Source organism: Falco punctatus, assembly GCF_963210335.1.
Source record: "Falco punctatus genome assembly, chromosome: 19".
Lineage (NCBI taxonomy): Eukaryota > Metazoa > Chordata > Aves > Falconiformes > Falconidae > Falco > Falco punctatus.
The window spans coordinates 1,472,322-1,492,052 of NC_137599.1; the positions used below are offsets into that span (position 1 = coordinate 1,472,322).

The 19,731-nt window shown below is 46.7% G+C and overlaps 1 protein-coding gene across 2 annotated transcripts in view; it reads left to right on the plus strand.

Moving 5' to 3' along the window:
* The window catches only part of SKAP1 (src kinase associated phosphoprotein 1), a 155,991-nt gene that overhangs the window by 22,819 nt on the left and 113,441 nt on the right, over positions 1 to 19,731 (plus strand). For both annotated transcript variants that reach the window (XM_080369528.1, XM_080369529.1), the window contains exon 4: positions 8,471 to 8,587. In XM_080369528.1, coding sequence (XP_080225654.1) covers positions 8,471 to 8,587 — 117 coding nt within the window. The remainder of the gene's footprint in view (positions 1 to 8,470; positions 8,588 to 19,731) is intronic.

Below are 19,731 nucleotides of genomic sequence, written 5' to 3' on the forward strand. Positions count from 1 at the left end.
AAAACTTCTTACAAACTTGAGGAAAGTTTCCTGGTTTGGATTACTAGGTGCTTCTTGGAGATCTCTACTTCATTAATCAAAGTGTTCAAGTTACTGAGTCACCCATAGTCCTTTGAAACCCATCCGAATTGTAACACCTTGGGGCAGAGCTTGCCCTCTCTGGTCACATCTAGCAGTGTCCCATGCTTCCCTCCCCAGGGAAGTTCGGAGCATGCCAGAATCTTAAGAATAAAGCAATGCATCATAAAGAAGGAGGTATAAAACCATCAGTAAAGATGCTAAATATACAGCAGTTTGGGGAGCCCCAGTAAGTTAAATATTAACAAGTTCTATTGCTCTCACTTTGGTCAGTTAATAAAATACTCTAATTATTAGATTGTCTAAATTGCCTGATGTGCAGCTTTGGAGATAGAGAACCTTCTCAAATGAACCCTTAGTGCTTTCTGAACTTGTTTGTGTAATAGGAATGTGCTGCAGCTTTCTTTTTATAAAGAAATCTCGGGGGTTATTGTAATGTGTTGAGATGAACGTGCAGCCCCAGCGTTGCTCTGCGTTCACACAGAACAGAACAACGATCACGAAATCGCCCCACTGGGGACAGAGTGGGGCGTTCGCATATCCCATCCCCTGAGCTTTCTCACAGCAGGCAATAGACCCTCCTGCTCCACAAAAATGGGGAAAAGGATTAAATCCTCTGGTTTGGCCATTAAGATTTTTTGGAGACCTTAAAGATGGGAATGCCCACTTGCTACCTTTGAGCCTCACTGGGGAGCGGGGGAATCGGTGCCTTTGGCACCCACAGCCCTGGCTCGGCAGGAGCGGGGCTGGGAGCGCGACTCTGGGTCCCAACTCCTGGGTCTTCCAAACCTTTGGCTGGTTCAGATCTGGAGTTTTGGGTGTCTCTCCCCACGACGACTCCTGCATTGCTTTGGTTTGTAGAGCAGTAACCCCATCCAAATAATCTACATAGTAGTAATTCTGCCCTTTAGTCAGCCTCCATCTTAAAACACAACTGTAAAGTCATCCTTTGCATTATCATAAATGCCTAATGGGCATCTCCTCCGGTCCCCAGAGTGCCTATTGCTCTGCTATATGCTCCTGTCTCTGCATTCACTGTCTGTGCTTATTTTTTCTTAACAGTGAAAATTGCTGTAGATACGGGCAAGACAGCCTCCTTGTGTCTTGTCATTGGAATATGCTCGCTAAACTCCAGCTCCCTCGTGGCTTAGTTCTGTTTATTCCTTGTTCACTTGGAAGGGTTTCAGCTAAGAAAATACATTGAACCGACTGACGCTGCAATGGACATTACTCAAAGCTATTTGGCCCGTAGCCTCCTCTTTGGTACTGATGATGTTGACAATTTTTGGGGTTTTTTTAGATTCCCAGACCATATTTGCAGAACTGCTTGTTAATTACTGCACTGCACAAGCGTGGAGTCTGGCTTCACAGACACTGCTTTGCTGTGTTCCGAGCAGGGCTGGTACCTCAGAAGATGAACCAAAGTGCAGATTTGTGACGTTCCTCTGCCTCAGTATCCCCCTCCTTTAAATGAAGACTTCTCTTCAAAGAGGCTCACAAGGAATAATTTATTAGCAGACAGATATAAAAAGTGTTGGTAGCTTTAGGCTGGTTTTGCTTTCATTGGATGGGCTTTGTATTTCACTGATGTGTTACTGGGCCATAAAAGAAAGAATAAATCTTGTTTACTTGTTTACATCCCGTGGGAATCTTCTGCTGCGCTGGGTTTCAGGCTTGTTCCTAGCAAGACTGAAATGTGCTGTGCTTCCCCTGTCAGGCAGCTGTTTTGTGTAGCTGCTGCCCACTTGAGAGGCAGAATGTGCAGTGCCTTTGCTGAAAGGGTGCCAGGGATTGCAAGTGAGGAGCTGGAGGGAGGAAGTTAGAGGGGAGGGGAGGGAGAGAGCAAAGACACAGTGAGGAGAGGAAGAGAAAACTGGAGAGGAGAGCTCAGCTGGGGAATGACACAAGGGCCTCGCAGGGGATTAGAAAATATGGAGCAACGGGAGTAGATGCAGCATGAGCTCAGCAGCTTCTTCTTGTCTTCATGGGTTTGGGGGGATATCTAGGCCCCCAGCCTCATCAGCTACTTGGATTCATGAGAATGAGCTTTTCTGTCAGAGCAGCCCTGCCAAAGGCTTCTTTCAGCCAAGGCCTGCAAGTCACAAACTTCTTGAATGTCATTTGTGGGGTGGCCTTTTTGGTGTGTGAGTAGGACTTGGGTTTTCTATTGCTGTTGCTTGCTTTTTGCTTTTCAGAGGTAAACCCATAATCAGTTGTGGGAAGACTTTGGTTTGGATATCTGTATATTGGATTAAAGGTCTACAAATGTATAATTTCCAGGTTATTTACTGTTTTGTGTAATCATGAAGTTTGTATTCCATGTGACAGGGAGAGAAAATAATTTAACCCCAACCTGCTCAGAGCTTCTTGGCCTCCATTGGATTTATTCTCTTGAAGCTGAGAGTTGCAAACTTGAATTCCTTTTGTGTAATAAAATACTTGGACCCACTGTAGGGCTTAGGGCTTTTTTTTTTCTTTTCTTCCCACCTCCACCCCCAACAACAGGAGTGGGTTTTGCACCCCAGAAAGCTGCCTTTTTTTTTTTCTTTTTTTTTTTTTTTCTCACCATGCTTTAGGGAGTCTGCTGTTGCCTTGCCCGGCTCCTGCCTGCTGGATTTCATTAATCCCAGGAAGTTTGTGCCTTGCCTTGCCCTGCCCATCGGTGGGCTGAGGCTGGCAGCGGTGCTGGGGTCCTGCCTGTCCGGAGGTGGCTGCATCCCCGGCTGATGCTGCGCGCTGCAGCCCGACCTGCTGGGCACACGGCATCACTGCAGCAAACCAGCCTTCTGCAAAAGAGCTTTCCACTTTCTAGCTGGTTTTTAACATAAGTGGCATTTTTAGTGGACCATTAATTTGCTTTACTACATGTAATTAGCAAAAAAACTGGGTACTGAGTGAACAAAATTAGGCTTGGACTGGATTCACTTGTCAGCCAGCCAAGACCTGTTTGGGTCGACGTTTCTAAAACAATGATAAATCGGCTCCTCCTGTGTGCGAGGAGGTCCCTCACTTTGCGTTTGACCCTACTGCCATGAGGTAGACCTGTCCTGCTGATAAAACACAGCGTAAGCAGAGACGGACCCTGCTCTCGCCGTGGCCTTGTTTGCCTCGTGAGCCAGGGACAAAGTTATTTTTCTTCTGTGTGTGATCTCCACATCCAAGAAAATGTTTATTAAGCAGGGTAAATGCTTTGAGATCTGTAGATAAAGGAATTTCTCTTGTGGTTTGTTAATAATACCACTGTTGGTGGTAGAGCCCAGGGAGGGGAGGATGGACACGTACGCGAATCACGGTGATGTGCAACAGAAAACCTGGGATTTTCAGGCAAATGTAACATGACCTGGGCACTGGCACCATCGGGAAGCCAATAGTCTGTGTGAAGAAGGTGCAGAAAGTCTGCATCCACCCAGACCTCAGCTATTCACATATTAATCACAGGGGCTAACCACACAGATCCAAATGGGTGCTTAGGAGCTGATGAAGCCTTTAAGGCATTCAAAAAAGAAACATCATACATTCTCTAGCACATAAATGTGTTTAAAAAGGTATATAATTTATAATAGCAATGTTGACAGAGCTTTAACTACGTTACAAAAGCTAAACTATAATGTATTTACATGTGAGCAGTACTTACTGTGTGGGTGCGTCTCTGTTGATGTGTTTCCATGTGATTCTCCATAATTTCAGCAAGTGATTGTAGTGAGGGATATTAAACCATAGTATTGATAATACTTTTACAGCTCTGCTTTGGGAAATGCATTACTGCTAAATTAGTCCCTGAAAATCTAGAGATATTAACACTGTCGAGCATGAAGGCAGATGGGATTTGGATCAGAGACCTTTATTTGTAGTATGATACTAAGGAGTCATTACTTTAAAGCAGGAACTTCGTTTCCTTGAATATTAACTCGAGTTGGGGATTTTACTTCCGCTTTGGCATGAACAAGCTTATCATAAAAGCGTAAATGGAACTCGCTTGGTATTGATTTTTCTTATGCTCTAAAAAGATGCTTAATGAAACTCTAGGTACCTAGATAAAGACCTTCACTGAATGCAAAGTAAGCTTAATTGCAGTTCCCTTAACAAGCTACTGGAGATGAATTTTTTTTCTACTACAAAGCCCTTTCACCTATTTAGATTGTTTCTCTTCCTGTGTGTGCCAGGATGCATTAATTCAGCTTTTTGTTTCTTTTTCTCCCACCCCACCCACCCCCCAAGAGGCAAACTGCAGCTTAAAGAAAAGAAAACTTACTTGCCAGTTTGTGTGTAGAAAAACTTTCGGCCTTGGAGAGGTTGGTTTTTGAGATCTCAATAGAAGTTTTAGTCTTAAAAGAGAGTAACTGTCCCTCTCGCACTTCTGCAGAAGGGGGGACGGGCACGGAGGCATGTTCTGACACTGCACAACAGACTTGTAGCAAAACCAGAATCTGAACCAAGGTTTTTCTAGCTTTTGTCCTAAGACCTGTCTCTGGAACTATGCCAGAGCAGAGGCATGTCTTTTATTTTTACTGTCCAGCATCGCAAGCCCCAAAGCAATGAGGGAAAGTTACGTTCAAGTTATTCCCTTCCTTGCAGAGAGTGTTTGTGCTCTTGAAGCTGTGGAGAAGGAAGCAACAGTGTGTTCCCTGGTCGTGGTGACTCTTTCTCCTGTAGGTCCTGCTTGTGCTGCTTACTTGGAGCCCTGTTAATGCTTAATTAAGTTCTTTTCATTCTCCTCTTGGTATTTTTTTCCCCTCCTCTGATACAGGGGGTCTGCCAGAGGCTGCGTCTCTGCCTGATGCCAGGTCTGTGTGATGTCCGTGAGTCCTGCATGGACCTGGTGTGACTGATGTGACCTGCCTGATGCTGCTGTCCAAAGCCACTGGACTCTAAATTGCCACCCCCTCTTCTGCTGGGGACACCCCCATCACCAGAGACACAATCTGTCCCCTCTGCAGTTTGCTGAGAGTTGATACATATAAAGCACGATATCTGTGTTAATTACACAGAATGCCTCAAGCCCCTCTTTCTGCTGCTGTACGAGAAACTGTTTCTGCAGAAAATGTCAGATGACTAAAAGATGGCATAATTTCTTTTTTTTTTTCTCCTGTGCCACAACTATCACAAAGCACAAAAGCTGGGAATTTAGCACACTTGGGGGTAGCCAAAAAGTGTCAGGGGAGCCCCTGGATGAGGTGCAAGCTCAAGAAACCTCTTGCTCTTTCCCTTAGAGTCAATCTTGCTTTTGTTCGTGCTTCAAAGAGCGATGAGTTAGGGAATTTTGCTGAGGATTTGAGTAGGAAGATAGAGCAGCTTTGCGTCAGGTGCAGAGTAATTATTTGCTGGGGTTCTGTGCTATTTGGTTTTTATTCCCTGTGTTTTCATTAAAAGCTAATGAGTTTTTTCTTCATTCAGAACAATAGCTTGGCCCCTGACAAGTTGTTGGTTATTTTTTCTGCTTGGACTCAACTAGCTGTTGCTGCTCCATAAACTTTATGGAGAAGTGGATTAAAGCACAAGAAGTTCTCATAATGCAAATCTAAATGGAAAGGCAACAGGATTTGTTTTAAGTAGCTATTTCTGCAGTGGTTTTGTTCACTTTGGTTTTGTTACTGAGGCTATAGGTGGTGTTTGAAAATACTCCTAATGCTAAACCAAACGAAATGCCTTTGTTTGTATCGATTTGTGTTGCGGCAGCTGACGCAATTCAGAGTCCCACTGTGCTTGGCATGATACACGTATGTACAAGCTGCAGCCTGGTCTGTTGGAGCGCGTTACGGTAGCTTGCCTGAAGACATGACATCTCAGTTCCCACTCCTGTGTGGGGACAGCCCCCTCCCCCCCCATGATTTTTCCTGACCAGCGATTATTCTGCCAAAACAGAGACTTGTGGCTTGATTCTTCCCTGTGGCTTATGCCTGTAACAGCTTCTCCTGTTGTTAAAGCCAGTGACTTATTCTTGCAAGTCACTTTGGCGATCGGGCCCTTGTTCTTGTTCCAAATGGTTCAGTGCAGCCACGCGCCGGTGCGTGAGCCGTGCCTCCCCAGCGTGGCGGCTGCACCGCGCCACGCTGCCTCCTGCTAGTCGGAAACCAGGAGCAGTTTGCTCGTTATCGCAATAATCCTGCACCTGTATCTCGTTATAGGGGACCACCTGTTACCTCGGTGTGTGTTTGAAAAGCTTGGTTTGATACAGTGCAGCCTGGTTGAAAGAAAATGTTCTTTTTAAGGGGCTTATGGAAACTGTCTTATAATGCTGGCATCTTCACATCGCTGCAGATAGTCGAGCCCGCAACGCTGCAGCACGGCGTGGGGGAAGGCTCCTCATTAGAATGAACGTTGTGTTTTCCTACGGCACCGAGTTGCCGTTTGGTAGCAGCTTTTCATATAGGCTTTTTAAAGCCTTTTTATTTGAGGATCTCCAAGTGCTACAGTAAAACAGGGAAGAAACATACCCTTGTCACACACAACTGAGCAAAGGCTGAAATGACTTCTCCAAGGTCAGGCGGGCAGTGGTGCGCTCATGGATGTGCTCTGCTTCCCGAGTCTGGCCAGTGGAGCGGGGGATTTCACTCTCTGCTTTTTAACCCCTAATCGTTTTTTTTTTTTGTTGTTTTTTTGTGGTTTTTTTTTTTTCCGCTCATGGAGGTGCATGCATGAATTTCAGTTTGTTGTAGCATAGAACGTGCTTTGCTTACTCTTCATGACTGAGAAGCAGCCCGTGGGTGGGAGACTACTGCAGTACCACCTCTGCTGATCTCTGATCCTGCAGGAGAGATCAAAGCCTGCCCTTTTGGGCCAGGGACCTGCAGCTTTCTTCTTGGCATGGGAGATTAGTAGTGCAGATGCTGAACGATGCACCTCCCAAAAGGAGAAAAGTTATGTTCTGAATTTCCTTTTTCTCCAGAATCTGATGTTCCGCACTGCGTGCTGGGATGGCTGCTGGAAGCAAGCGAGCACAGAGCTGGAAAAAGATTTCATTACTTCTTGGGCTCTTCCCCTATTAGAATTTTAGTGGCTTAAAAGGTGGGCTGCCAGGGACCCTTCTGTTCAGTCATTGACCCCTGTACGCCTTTGGTAAATCTCGAAAGTCAAATCTTCAATCAGTTTTTCAAGACCTTTGAGCCTGTACTATCAGCAAGGCTATGATGATGCCTGGCACTCACTGTGATTTGTTTTTTAAGGAACTGATCTGTGGGAGGATTATCTCATGTGCCCTATGTTCTTCACAGCCAGATTATTCCTTCTGGTGGAAACTAGAAAGATATTTTCTTGAAAACATGCCCTTGAATGCGGGAGCCTGGGGTCTGTGGGAACTTCACACTCAGAGTAGACAAGGGAAGGTTGCAACCTGGGATGCTGAAAATATACCACATCCAAAATATTGTGTCATGTCTTTCTGCAGCTGGAGACTTAATGGCATCTCCACTGTGTTTCTTGGTGGGAGGAAGAGCTTTGTAACCCTCCATTCCAGGCCCTGGTACCCTTTCATCAGCGCTTGATTTAAACTGTGGAGCACAGTTCCTCTGTTTGCTGAGATAAAACTTGTTTTTAGTGTTTGAATACAATTAACATCAGCTGAAAACTCACCTTTCTTGCTGTTTGTTGTGTGTTGAATGAGTAAGCAGCTGTCTTTACCTCTGTTATCAGCAGTCTGGGTTGTGTGTATTCAGGAAATGTAAGGTAAAAGCTTGAAAGGCCACTTTTTCGCTTTGTTTAGGGTGAGTAGTGTTTTCTTCTACAGGTAGGCTAGCTGCACTCCATTTATATTAAAATTTGATATTAACATCTGTCACTGTAGTATCTAAGTGCCTTCTGCATAAAATCCAATATCAGTAGCAAATTCCCTAGCAAAAATTCAATGCAACATCAAGTATGGGGAGGTAATAGCTCCTGTCTCCACACACAGGCACATTGTTTTGTTAATTTATATGTGACTGCCTGTCACAGGGAGTCAATCTTTTTTCCTCCTACCGCTATTCAGTTGAGGATCTCAAAGCTTTTCCCTACAAAATAGGAAGGTTCTTCATTCTGGTGAAGCAGGTAGCCTAGTCCTCCATTTTACAGATGGGTGATTTATGCAGAGGTCATGTACTGGGGGCAAGAACAAAAAACTGGACATAGCTCTGGTAGTTTGGTCCCAAGACTGGTGTTTCCAGCCTCCTCCTTGTATGCCCTCCAGGTGTGAAGTCTGTACATACCCAGCAGGAGCGTTCTCGCAGCAGCAATATGCCACCTTGGCCCTGAACGATGAATCTGGTCTTAAACCCACACGAAAGTGGTTCTGAGTTTTGTAGAGAACTTCAGTGGGAGGTGGGAAACAGGAGGAAACATGTCTCAGGGTGCAGGCAGTAAGATCTGGGTTTAGAAATGTGTCCTTTTCAATAAAATCAGACTGCTCTTCTCTTTCTAGGAGAGGATCATCACGATGCTTGTTTTGGACAGGACAGTTCCGATGAAAATCAGAGCTGGGGTTTGGCCCCTTCCATGACATCTGATGCTTCGCTTCTGTCAGACTTCCAGGATGACGGTAAGTCACTGATGCTTTTTGAAGTCCTTAAGTGAAGAAGGTAGAAATGCAAGTGTAATCTAGTATGACTTCCTTGTTGTCTTATATCCATCTCATAACACAGGAGGTGTTTTTTGGTTTTTTTTGTTGACTGGTACCTGTTTTGTCAATGACCATAAAATGTTATGGCCATCCTGAATTTAATTTACTGCTGCCGGAGTTAAATGTATTTCTTGATCATCTTGGTGCAAGCTGGAGTTGGTAGTGCTGGTTTGGATTGACAACAGTGACAAAAAAGAGCAGAATTTGACCTGGTAGCTAGCGTTTCCCAAAATTAATATGCCACACTCAAGTGTATTTCTTCTTGGGTGCTCTGCCTCGCACTTTGAAGGAGCTATGTCTTCCCAAACCTTGCCTCCCCCCACCCTTTGAAAATTAGACCTCTTTAAGGTGGTTTGCTTTGGAGAGACTTTTTTGGGACCTTCTAGTGCCTGGGAACGTGGGGCTTCTTTTTCCTGTGAGCGTAGAAGTGCTCATAGCAAAGTGGTGGATGGGAGCTGGCGTCTGAGCTCCAGGGCACCTTCCAAAGCACTAAATGGCAGACGGGGGTTTTCTGGGCAAAGTTACTGGGATGGTCCCGTCTGCTTGGGAGTGGCGGCTGAGGAGAGATGGATTTGCACTGTGCTATTGAAAATGAAGTCTACAGAGCTGAGATTGTTCTGATCTTCTCAGGGGTTATCTTTTGGGCTCTAGTGAAGACTTGATTGCTTTGGTCTCAGATTCTCAGTCTCTTACTTCCCACAGATCTTGTTTCCTCCCCCTCTTTCACTTCCCTTGCACTTCCCCCCCATGCTTTCTTACCTCCCTGCCTTGTCCTTCCTCTTCCATTTTCTGTGCTTCTGTCCCTCCTCTTCTCCCCTTCTCTGTGCTCAACACACTTTTTCATGTCTACTCCCACTCCTGTTAGGAATCAGTAATCATCAGTCAAGAAATGAGGATTTATTTGGGATGAGGTCGTAAGAGCTGATGGGCACCAAAGTTAGCTTCTTCGCACAGTGCAAACGACCAGGCATATCTGCTGTGTGTGTTGATTTATGCCATAAAATAAACATCTTTGTTTAGACTGATTAGAGGCAAGGTTGGCCTGATAGTCAGCTAGTAATTGCAGCGTGGAGAGAGGTGTGGAGTGTGGGACTGGTTCTTTTAAATAACCTGTGTGCTCAGATATGATGCACTTAACGCATGGAGAACGTGTGACAAGGATAATGGATGTTGGCCTAAATGGGACATGAAAGGGTGCTGAAGACCTCGAGCTTGGCCTCGTCGGGCGAGTGATGCCTTTATGAAGTCTAGGATTTCTCCTGGCGTGTTTATTAAGCTTGTCTAAGGAGGTATTTGCTTTGCTAACTTTGAGTGGTGGTTTTTGGCAGCCCTAAGGGGCAGAGTTTGACATAACACTTGCAAGGTATGCAAACACTTGGCACCACGGGAAGTTTTCAGACACAGATGAAATGCCAGGCTCGAGGGAAGGGTGCCCAAATGGGTGAATGGCGAGGAGATTGATAACATAAAAAAAATGACATACTACAAAAAGGAGGGAAGAAAGCTGGCATCGAGATCAGTTACATTAAAATGAGGTGTTAGTGCTTGGAAACTGGTTCGAGTGCTGAGTAACAGCAAATCACGGGCTTGACTGTGTGTGTGTTCGTTCTGGAGGAAGCAGAGCAGTTTGGGGGGGCTGGATGCAGGCTGTTGGTATCTGAAAGAGTGATATGAAAGGGAAAATAGGCTGAACACATGATTTGGGAACCTTTTCTTTGCCCTGCCATGGTTTGTAGGGGCATCGTCAGAATGAATTTTTCTAGATGTCTGCCAGCGGGAAGGATATGGATCGGGTTGTGATTTCCTCTGGGTTTTTGAATTTCTGTGGTGACTTACTATCAGATGTTTTTGTTTACTTGGGGGATTTTTGTTTTGCTTGATTGTTTTCTTTGCTTACTTTTTTTCATTATAGAAAGTGAAGGCATAATGATTTCTTTTTTTATTAATATGAAGTCGCTCACCTGAGAGTTTAAATCCTTACTTCAGAAAAGCGATTAAGCTAAAGTGTGTGTCAGACAGTCTTGATTTCTGAATTAGATCATGCTTATGGGAAAAGTAGAAAGTTTTAAGATTGCGTGAGCTGATTTTCATCATGATCAAAGTTTACCTTGGCTTCTCTGCATGTGCAAACCTTCGCTTTGACTGTGCCCTTTTTGCTGCAGCACTCACTTCTCCACTTACCTGGCGCAGGGACCCGGCTCCTGTGTGCTCATACAGAGCTGGGGCCGCGATGGACCCTCGGGGTGCTGCTGTCACATGGATAAGTGACCGAGAACTGCTCCTTTCAGGCAGCACAGGTGGCTGACGCATGGGGATAATCCGTCTCACTATGGCCAGGAGAATAAATTGGCCGGCTGTAGGAACATGCTTCTCATTCCTGTGGCTTTTTTCCATTGCTTCTTAGCCCTGTTTTGCAACAACAAGAGGTTACGTCCTGAGGTGCAAGCCCACAGCTCTGTTAAAGGCTGCTGTTTCCTGAATTTCCCAACTTTATTAATTCAAGGTTTTAATGGAAGCAGGTCTCTGACTGGGATGATGCTCACTTCTGCCCCTCCTTGCTACAAAAAACAGCGGGGTTTGAAGCAGGGGATGCCACCACTGCTCACTCTGAGCAGACTTTTCCTTGCTTGCTCTGAACTTCTCGTGGGAATCAGAGAACCTTCAAAGTTGTCTCTGGAGGGAGCAAGAGGGACTGAGCGAGTTGGGGATGACTTTACTCAATGAGGCATGGCCCAGCTCTATAGGATCATCCCTAATGAGTGATTAAGAAGCTAATGTTTGTACAGTGCTGGGAGGCTGGGAAGCACTGTGGAAGTACTAAGTACTGTGATAATGATAAGTATTTCTTAGGAGACACTTCCCATGTAATGTGCTCTGCTCAGACCACTTGGAGACTTTTCAAAAATGTTTTGTCTTAAACTGATAGATCATTTAATTTGCCAGTGTTTGTTCATTTAGTTTTCCTGAAGCATAAGGTAGATACGACAGCGTCCTGAGGGTAGGAGCTGTGCATCTTCATATTTAGAACTTCTAGATGTTGCTTTATCAGTTTGGGTTTCCCCAAAGTGGCACTTCTGGATCCCTTGCTGGAGGAATGCTGAGCCGGGATCCAAATGATTCACTCGATGTCATGGCAAGATCACGCGGAGCGGAGGGGGTGAGGGCCACTGTGGCATCTGCCCCTGCACCTGGCTCTCAGCTGTGCTGCCGTGGCATGACAACAGAAGTGACAAGATATTTTCTTTTATGTTACGCAGGTATCCCCTAGCACGTGGAAAGACGCATAACTCAGAGTGACAGGAATGTACTTTACAGGTTCTGTTAGGCACTGGGGTAAGAAACCTTGCCTCTGACTTCTAAGGTTTTTCCATCATGTCAGCAGAGGACTTTGGCCAAACGTACTTACAGCTCATTCAGTTAAAATAAAATCATTTAGCAAAAATTCCCTTTGCTTTATACAAATGTGCTAAAAATGGTTTATATCGTAAAAGGTGTGGAGGGTGGTAGATGAGCAGGTGTTTCACTCAGCCCCAGTGGCTTGGGGATGGGAGGGGGCAGATACAAATGCAACACGATATTAGAACGTTTTTGGGGGGAATTAGAAACTGTAACAAGGTGGCTCGTTTGTAATCCATCTCCAGGTGCTTCTTGAACCCATTTATGTCCCGGAGAAGGCCCCATTTTGCTCGTTTGGCCTTCTAGTATATAGAAATGGGTAGGGAAAATAGCAAAGTGAGTTTTGTAGGTAACTCTGCAGAAACAAGATGCTGGTGAGCGCCCTGGCAGATCTGGGGAGAAGCCTGTAAACTTCTGGGAGTTTCTTGCCTGGTCCATGGCAGCCTCCAGCCCACCTCAGCATGAGACTGAACGCGTTCCTCTCTTTCAAGGAGTATTGTGCTCTCTCTCGGTGGTGGTCTGGAGAACCAAACCCTTTCTCCCTGAAGTGTGTGGTGTGCTGAACGACGTGTGCTCACCTGCTTTTAGGTAGCCCTTGTGTCTACAACTACAGCTGCCGCTTTGGTTTGCCCTGTACTTCTTACACGCTTCTAAAATCTGATGAATCATTTCTGAAATATGGAATTAATTGCTTTAAAAACCCAGCCTGCAGGAATGTTTTGGATGTGTGGGTGGGTGTGCATCAAGTGTGTGGGTAGGTGTGCTGCATGGTGTGGGTGTGAGTGGGCAGGCAGGGTGCTCGCTGTGCTGTGCAGGTGGGCGCACAGGGTGGGTGGCCAGCCTGTATGATGTGTGTGTGGGGTGCACTCTGGATGTGCCAGCGCTGTGCTGGGGGGGGGCCGGTGGGTGGGTGCTGGGAGATGCCAGTGGGTGCTGTGGTGTCATGGGTGGGTGCTAGTGGGTGAGTGCTGAGAGTGCCAGTGGGTGCTGGGGAGTGCTAGGAATGCAGGTAGGTGCAGGGGTGCCAGTAGGTGGGTGCCGGAGTGCTGGTGGGAGGGTGCCAGTGGATGGCTGCTAGGGGGGGCCAAGAGGGGGGTGCCGGTGGGGGGATTCTGGGGGGGTGCTGGTGGGCGGGGGGTGCCGGTGGGGGAGTGCTGAGGGGTGCGGGGGGTGCCGGTGGGGGTTCTGGGGGGTGCGGGGGGTGCCGGTGGAGGGGTTCTGGGGGTTGCCGAGGGGTGCGGGGGGTGCCGGGGGGGGTGTGCGGGGGTGCCGGTGGCGGTTCTGGGGGGTGCGGGGGGTGCCGGTGGGTGGGTGCTGGGGGGGGTCCGAGGGGTGCGGGGGGTGCCGGGGGGGGGAGGGTTCTGGGGGGCGCCGGTGGGGGGGGTGCCGGGGGGTGCCGGTGGGCACGCGCAGCGCAGCGCGGCAGCGGAGTTCTGCAGCGCCCCCGTGTGGCGCAGAGCGGCGCCGCTCCCGCGGGCTGCGCGGCTGGAAAACCGTGTGGGCGCCTTCGGCTTCCTGGTCACTTTTGTTTAAAAAACAGAACCAACGAGCAACTCCCCCGCCCCCCCAAGAAAACCAATAAAAAGCCAAAAGGACAAACCCCAACCTCCCAAACAGGCATTTCTGTGATTTCCTTCTTCCCACCGCTTTGACAGCTCGGTGTGGGCTTGAATTAAGCCCTTGTGTGGGTGGAGCACACAAACAGCAGAGTTCTGCTTTTCCAAACCAAAAATTGTGGTTTTCTTCCCCAATGACGGGCTGCTGCCCGCTGCAGTAGGGTGTGCAGCGGTGGTGCGGCACTGGGTGACCGCTGCAGGGGAGGGTAGTGTGGCCTGGGGCTCTGAGCACATGCGATGGTTCAGAGGAGCCACGTGCCCAAATGCTGCTGAATTTCTGGTGTAATATCAAAGTGTGTGGAATAAAATGCAGACTAAGAACCTGTTTCAGAAATGCTGAGCATCTGCAAGTCCGATAGGCTGTATAGATCAAACCTTGAATGCCCACAGATGAGTGGAAATGCCTCTTATGCTGGAGTTGAAAGCTTTACATTTTTCTTTTCAAATACCATTAGAAGCAATTATCTCTGCCTCCCTGATGTCCAGAAACATCTTCTGTTGCTTTTGACTGGGTTATTATAAACTTGCTGTTGATGTACTTTTAAGCCGTAGGAAACAGAGTAGGAAACATTTGGGGAAGGGGTTTGTGACAAGTGCAATTGCCGTTGCATGTTTTTCCCGGCCTGATCGCAGACATCATCCGATGAGCCCAGGGAGGGAGAGGTTAAACCAGGGAGCAGTTATTTCTCCCAATTCCTCACCAGGGCTTCCAGCAGGTTTGACCAGTTCAACCTGAGTTTTGCCAAGGGGAGGAGAACAGGCATGAATCCACTGTATAAGGAAACAACATGTTTTCTAAAAAATATCTACTTTACTGTGTGACATTTTGGAATGATATCAGACTCCCTTAAAGCCACAGAGCCAACGTTCTTTGATGTATCATTTTCTGAATGGAAATGCACCGTAACATTAGCACTTTCAAGCCCAATGTGATAATGTCTCCGGCACTGTGCAAATAAGTTCCTGGAATGGTGCTCTGGCTGGTCGAAAGGTTTGGCTGTATTTTATACAAAGCAACTTGGTTCACCTGTATATTAAGGATTATTTGTTCGGGGTGGCAAGGAGGGTGGGTTGCTTGCAGGCTGCCAGAAATAGATGCATAAATTATATAGGAGAGCTCAGACCTTTGTAGAGAACAAGCAGCAGCAAGAGTATTGCTACCAAGATTTTCAGCTATCATTTAAACCAAGCAAAACCAAAAAACCCCACAACCCAAAGTGGCTTCACGTCCTCATTTGGGATTTTACAGCTGCAGCAAATTGTAGCGCCAGTAACTGCTGCAGAAATCCTGTCTGACTTGTGGACACAGCTCCCATCAGCTGGGCATGTCGAGCTGTGGATGCTGGTCCTGAGGGCAGCCCCCTGAGCCCGCAGTTTTGTGGGTGCCTATTCTGAGCTCAAAGTCGTTTTTCCTCAAGCTGGAGACGTTTGGAAGTTGGTCTGAGAGGCTGCTTTTGTGCCAAGGGTGTCTGTGAAAGAGCGGGTGATTGCAAGTGCCTTTTGACTTGTCCAATCTCACCCTTTATCTTCCCCTGCACCCTGTAAAAGCAGTTCTTCTTTATAAAGTGTTGAAACGTAACACGTCGGCACAGACTGACGGGAGGACCGGAGGGCGAGTCCCTGCTGATGCTCAGCCCTGTGTGGAGCTGGCAGCCTGGATCTCTTAGGAGCATCCTGTCTCGTAATTCCTTAGAGCTTTTTGGGAACGTAATCCTGGCACAAATCAGCTCGGGCCCCAGAATGTGTTGGTCCAGCCCATGCCTTAAGCTCACACATCTAAATGGGATGTGATTTCATGGTGGTTATTTGACACTGAGGACAGGCAACCTCAGGAATCAGGCGCTCGCTTTAATAGCATGAGTTGCTTTCACACAAATACAGTGTTTGTGATTTGGTCTTTGGGTGTCGCATACCTCGGTTTGTGGTTTGGAAAGGGGTTTCTGCTCAACCACTGGGATATTTGTTTGGTTTTTAAGCTGAGATTCTCAAGTAATTCCTTGATCGCAAGAGCTCTTAAGAAAAACAGAAATGTTATGAAACATGTGGTGTAAAATCTCAGCAGTTTGGTGGGTCTGTGGGGCCTCAGACAGGAGTTATAATTGAAATCACTTAGAAGTCAGTGAAATGCCGATAACTTATTAATGCAGCTTTTCTAAAGCAAAAATCCTGCCGCTTTTGCTGTTTGCCGACAGGGAAAAAGCATAATTAAAGTTTCTTTGTATTGCTTTGTAAGTGCGAGATCAGATGAATAGATTTATTTTCCATACCTAGAGGACAGTCTTTAACGACAAGGTGTTATTTGGATTTTTTACTAAGCGGGTTAACAACAGCGAGCTTGCGTGAAAACAGGGAGTGTTGGCTTATGGTTGCAGCTTAAAATTAACTGCAGTGGAGGATGCCCTCAGCACGTAGATTATTTCAGCGGGCTCGGGGGGCTCAGAGCACGGACGTCTTTGAGCCGACACTATCAGGTGTGTGGTCCCGGGTGCTGTGGCTGCTGTCAGGAGCCGGGATGGAGCTTCCTCTCATGGTGAATTGCATGTTCCCCATGTCAAACACGTGTGAATTATCAATGCACAAGTTACTGTTTTGTGGGGGGCTGGGAAAACTTACACACCCGCCTCCTAAAGGCCTTTCTATTCATGAGTATGTAAATCCAAGGCATAAATGCTTTGTGTCTCTATATTCTCCCCAGCAGAGGGATCAATATGCAGGAAATGTAAGTTAACAAAGTGTTGGGGTGGAACTTCATTACGGCTTCTTTTCTGCCCTTTTTCAAAAGGAAGTGCTTGCAGTGTCCTAAACCAACAGGCTCTGGAGCCTCCCGTTACTGACCTGCACAGGTTTCCTCCGTAGGAGGGATGCTCGGAGGGCAGGATGCTGGGATGCAGCAGCTGGGCAGCATGGCAGAGGTGATGCCAGTTTCAGACCAGCTTATCTGTGACCCTGTGGCCCTGCAGAAGCAGCCTTGGGATGCCCAGAGCCCCTGGCTGGCACCAAGGACCTCACGTGGACTTGGGAAATGGGGTTTCACCCTTGCAGAAGTGCCAGGGGTTGAGCGTGCTTGGCACCGGTAGTGGTGGGGTTACTGGTACAGCAGCTCTGGGATTGACATTCTTTCACCAAATACACCAATAGTAAGATGTGTGGTGGATTCTGTGTGGTTACTTCAATGGGAACCAGAGTAAGAGGTGCTCTAGGTTATGCACTTGAAATATTTTGGGGTTATAGCAAAGATCTGGCTTGTTGGGTTTTTTCATATTAGAATTCTGAGCATACCGAGGTCACTGGCAGAGGAGGTGGAGGAGGTGCTTCCTCTGCTTCATTCAAGTTGTCTGCAACCAGGGCAAACTTCTTTTCATTCCTCTGTGGGACATGTTTGTAGGACAACTAAAGGACAAAAAGGCAAACAAAATATGTGCTTTCCCCGAGTTCCTGGTAGTGAGTGCACAGAGCCTTGGGGCCCTTCCCTTTGGGGGAGAAGCAAGAACGTTCCAGAGAGCCTCATCCCACGGATGCGTTCGGAGTGTGTCTGCTCACCTGGGTGGAACTGCTTGTGGGAATAACAATGACTGTACCCCTGTCTTGCAGGATCAATCTCAAAACACTAACAAGTCCTGAAACACAAAATTCCCAGCTGAGAGAAATGGTCTGGACAGCAATAAAAGTCCCTGACATACATATATATATATATATATACACGCATATGTTAACACATGCTGAACTACTACTGACTTTGTTCTGACTTAAGCATGTGCTTAAAAAAAGTGTGATTAAGTATGAGCCACAGGGAATATATTAAATTATTACTCAGGTTATGTAATTGTGAAAATCACTATGTGCAAAAATAAAGCCACTGTCCTGAAGAATTAATTTCATGTCTGGTTATAATAAATACTAAAATGAAATGTGTTGGAGGACAACTTTAGAGGGAAGAACAGTCTCCTCTTTTTTTTTTTTTTTTTTCCCCACTTTTTATCACTTCTTTCATTTCTCCTTTTAATGTAAGGAGTGAAGAATAACTTTATTCGGCAAGCGTCTCCCTAGAGCTGTTGTATTTGCTAGGGATTTACTCAAGCAAAGCGGCTGTGTTGGATGTTCCGTAATTGTCATTTTGCACGAAGGCATTTTGTGTCTGTGCACATGTGTATTTTAAAGAGTAGCTTTGTTTAAGGCTTACGGTGATGAACTACTTCTTAAAACAAGTTAAACTTTTATTGTTCAACCCTCGGAGAGATGTGGCAGTTGAAAAAGATTGGGTGTCCAGATTGATTTTTGGTCTGCATTGAAGGGTGGCCGGGAGCGTGCGCTGCGTACCTGCGTGCAGAGGGGCAGAGCTGTGGGGCATTAAGCAGGCACCGGGGCTTCTTCTAATCCAGTGTCATGGGAAGAGCAGCCGAAAACAATCGGCATCATCCTTCACCCTGATAATGCTTTCTCGCCAACTAATAGCTCCTTGTTCATCAAGGAAACGAATGTGTGCGGAGGTGACACGCTCTTCACCCACTGCTCTTTGTTCTAGGGTCCTCCAGACTGATTGTATCAGCTCCAGCACTGACAAATATCCCCCCAAACTTTAACACTATGTAAAATTGAGTTATGGGGTTTTAAGGTTAGACTCCTCTGGCTGAAGGTTGATTGTCTCCGAGAGATAAAGGAATCAGTACTCAACAATAACAAAATCTTTGCCATAGGATAATGCCTGTTATTGAGCTCACAGCTCTCTTTATTTGGTTACAAAGCTTCACTCCTATTTTTTTTCCTGCACTCATAGGTTAAAGTGGGAGCTGCTGTTTGAAACTGGTGAATTGCTGCTGTTCCTCTATCCACCCTCACCCCATGCTTGAGCAAACGCTCTGGCAGATAGATCAATTCCTTGAAACATCCCGTCACCCAGGGCTGTGTCTCTGCAGCTGCCGTTTTAAACCAAGTTGCCCTTGCAGTGGCACCTTCCCAGCAGCGGAGCAGTGCAAAGATGCTGCTGGCACTTGGGTAGCTTTTGGAGAAGGAAGCCTTGCCTGGACAATCCCAATGAGCTTACTAGGCAAATTAAAGAGAGTAGCTTGGAGACGGCATTAGTCTAGTTTTACAGTAAGATTCATCCGTTGGAGTGGAGGAAATAATTCTTGTCAAGCTGGGGCCGATGTGGAGCGCAAGCAGCTTGACCCAGGTCCCATGAGGAGCCCATGGTGTAGCTGGCAATGGCATCGTAAAGCCGTGGACCCCAAACACCTTGCTCAGGTTCTCTGGCCAAAGAACTATTTTGCGTTTAGTGATGAGCCTTGGCCATCTGCGGTAAATGAAAATGGTCTGGCATTAACAAAAGGATCAAAGCATTAACAAAAATGGTGGAATTTGGGGGAAGAAATCGGAAGTTTATTTTAGCTTTAAACTAATGGTACCTGGGGCAAAGGCACTCAGTGCTGAGACAGTCTTATGTTGAGGGCAATGAGAGCCTGCCAAAAAGAGATGCCTAGGAGGGGCTGTGCTAGCGGTGGACGAAGAAGTCACAGAACCCAAGGGAGGACAAAATTTAGTGGGGTGAAGCTCCCTGCACTCTCTGAACTCCTTCCAAATCCTGGAAACACTCTGCCTTCCCTGATAAACACCTGATGCATGAGGTGTGTGGAGAGGACATGCATGATAGGGATGAACTTCCCTTGCAGATTTGGAGCAGGCAGGTGGTTGGTGTCAGTCTTTGAAAATACGTATAAGGGTGGCACTCTCCACCCCCCATAACTTGCATCTTTGCTTTACCCACTTGTAGTTACCTAGAAAGACAGAACTCTGCTGTCCCCCAAAGGCCATAGGTATCTCCAGGAGACGTCTTAGGCTCAGTGGAGCTTTCAAGTCTGCCCTGATTTCTGCTTCCTTAAACTTCATTCATATCCTTCTGCTTCGAAGCAGACCTGATTATTCCAGGGAGCTGCTGACTGCGGGAGGAGTTCAGAGATCCCCTGCCTCTGACCTTGGAGGGAAATGGTTTCCATCCTGTTCCTGTGCACACCCGTCACGTGGTTGGTGTATTAGGTGTGAGCTGCCAACATTTCA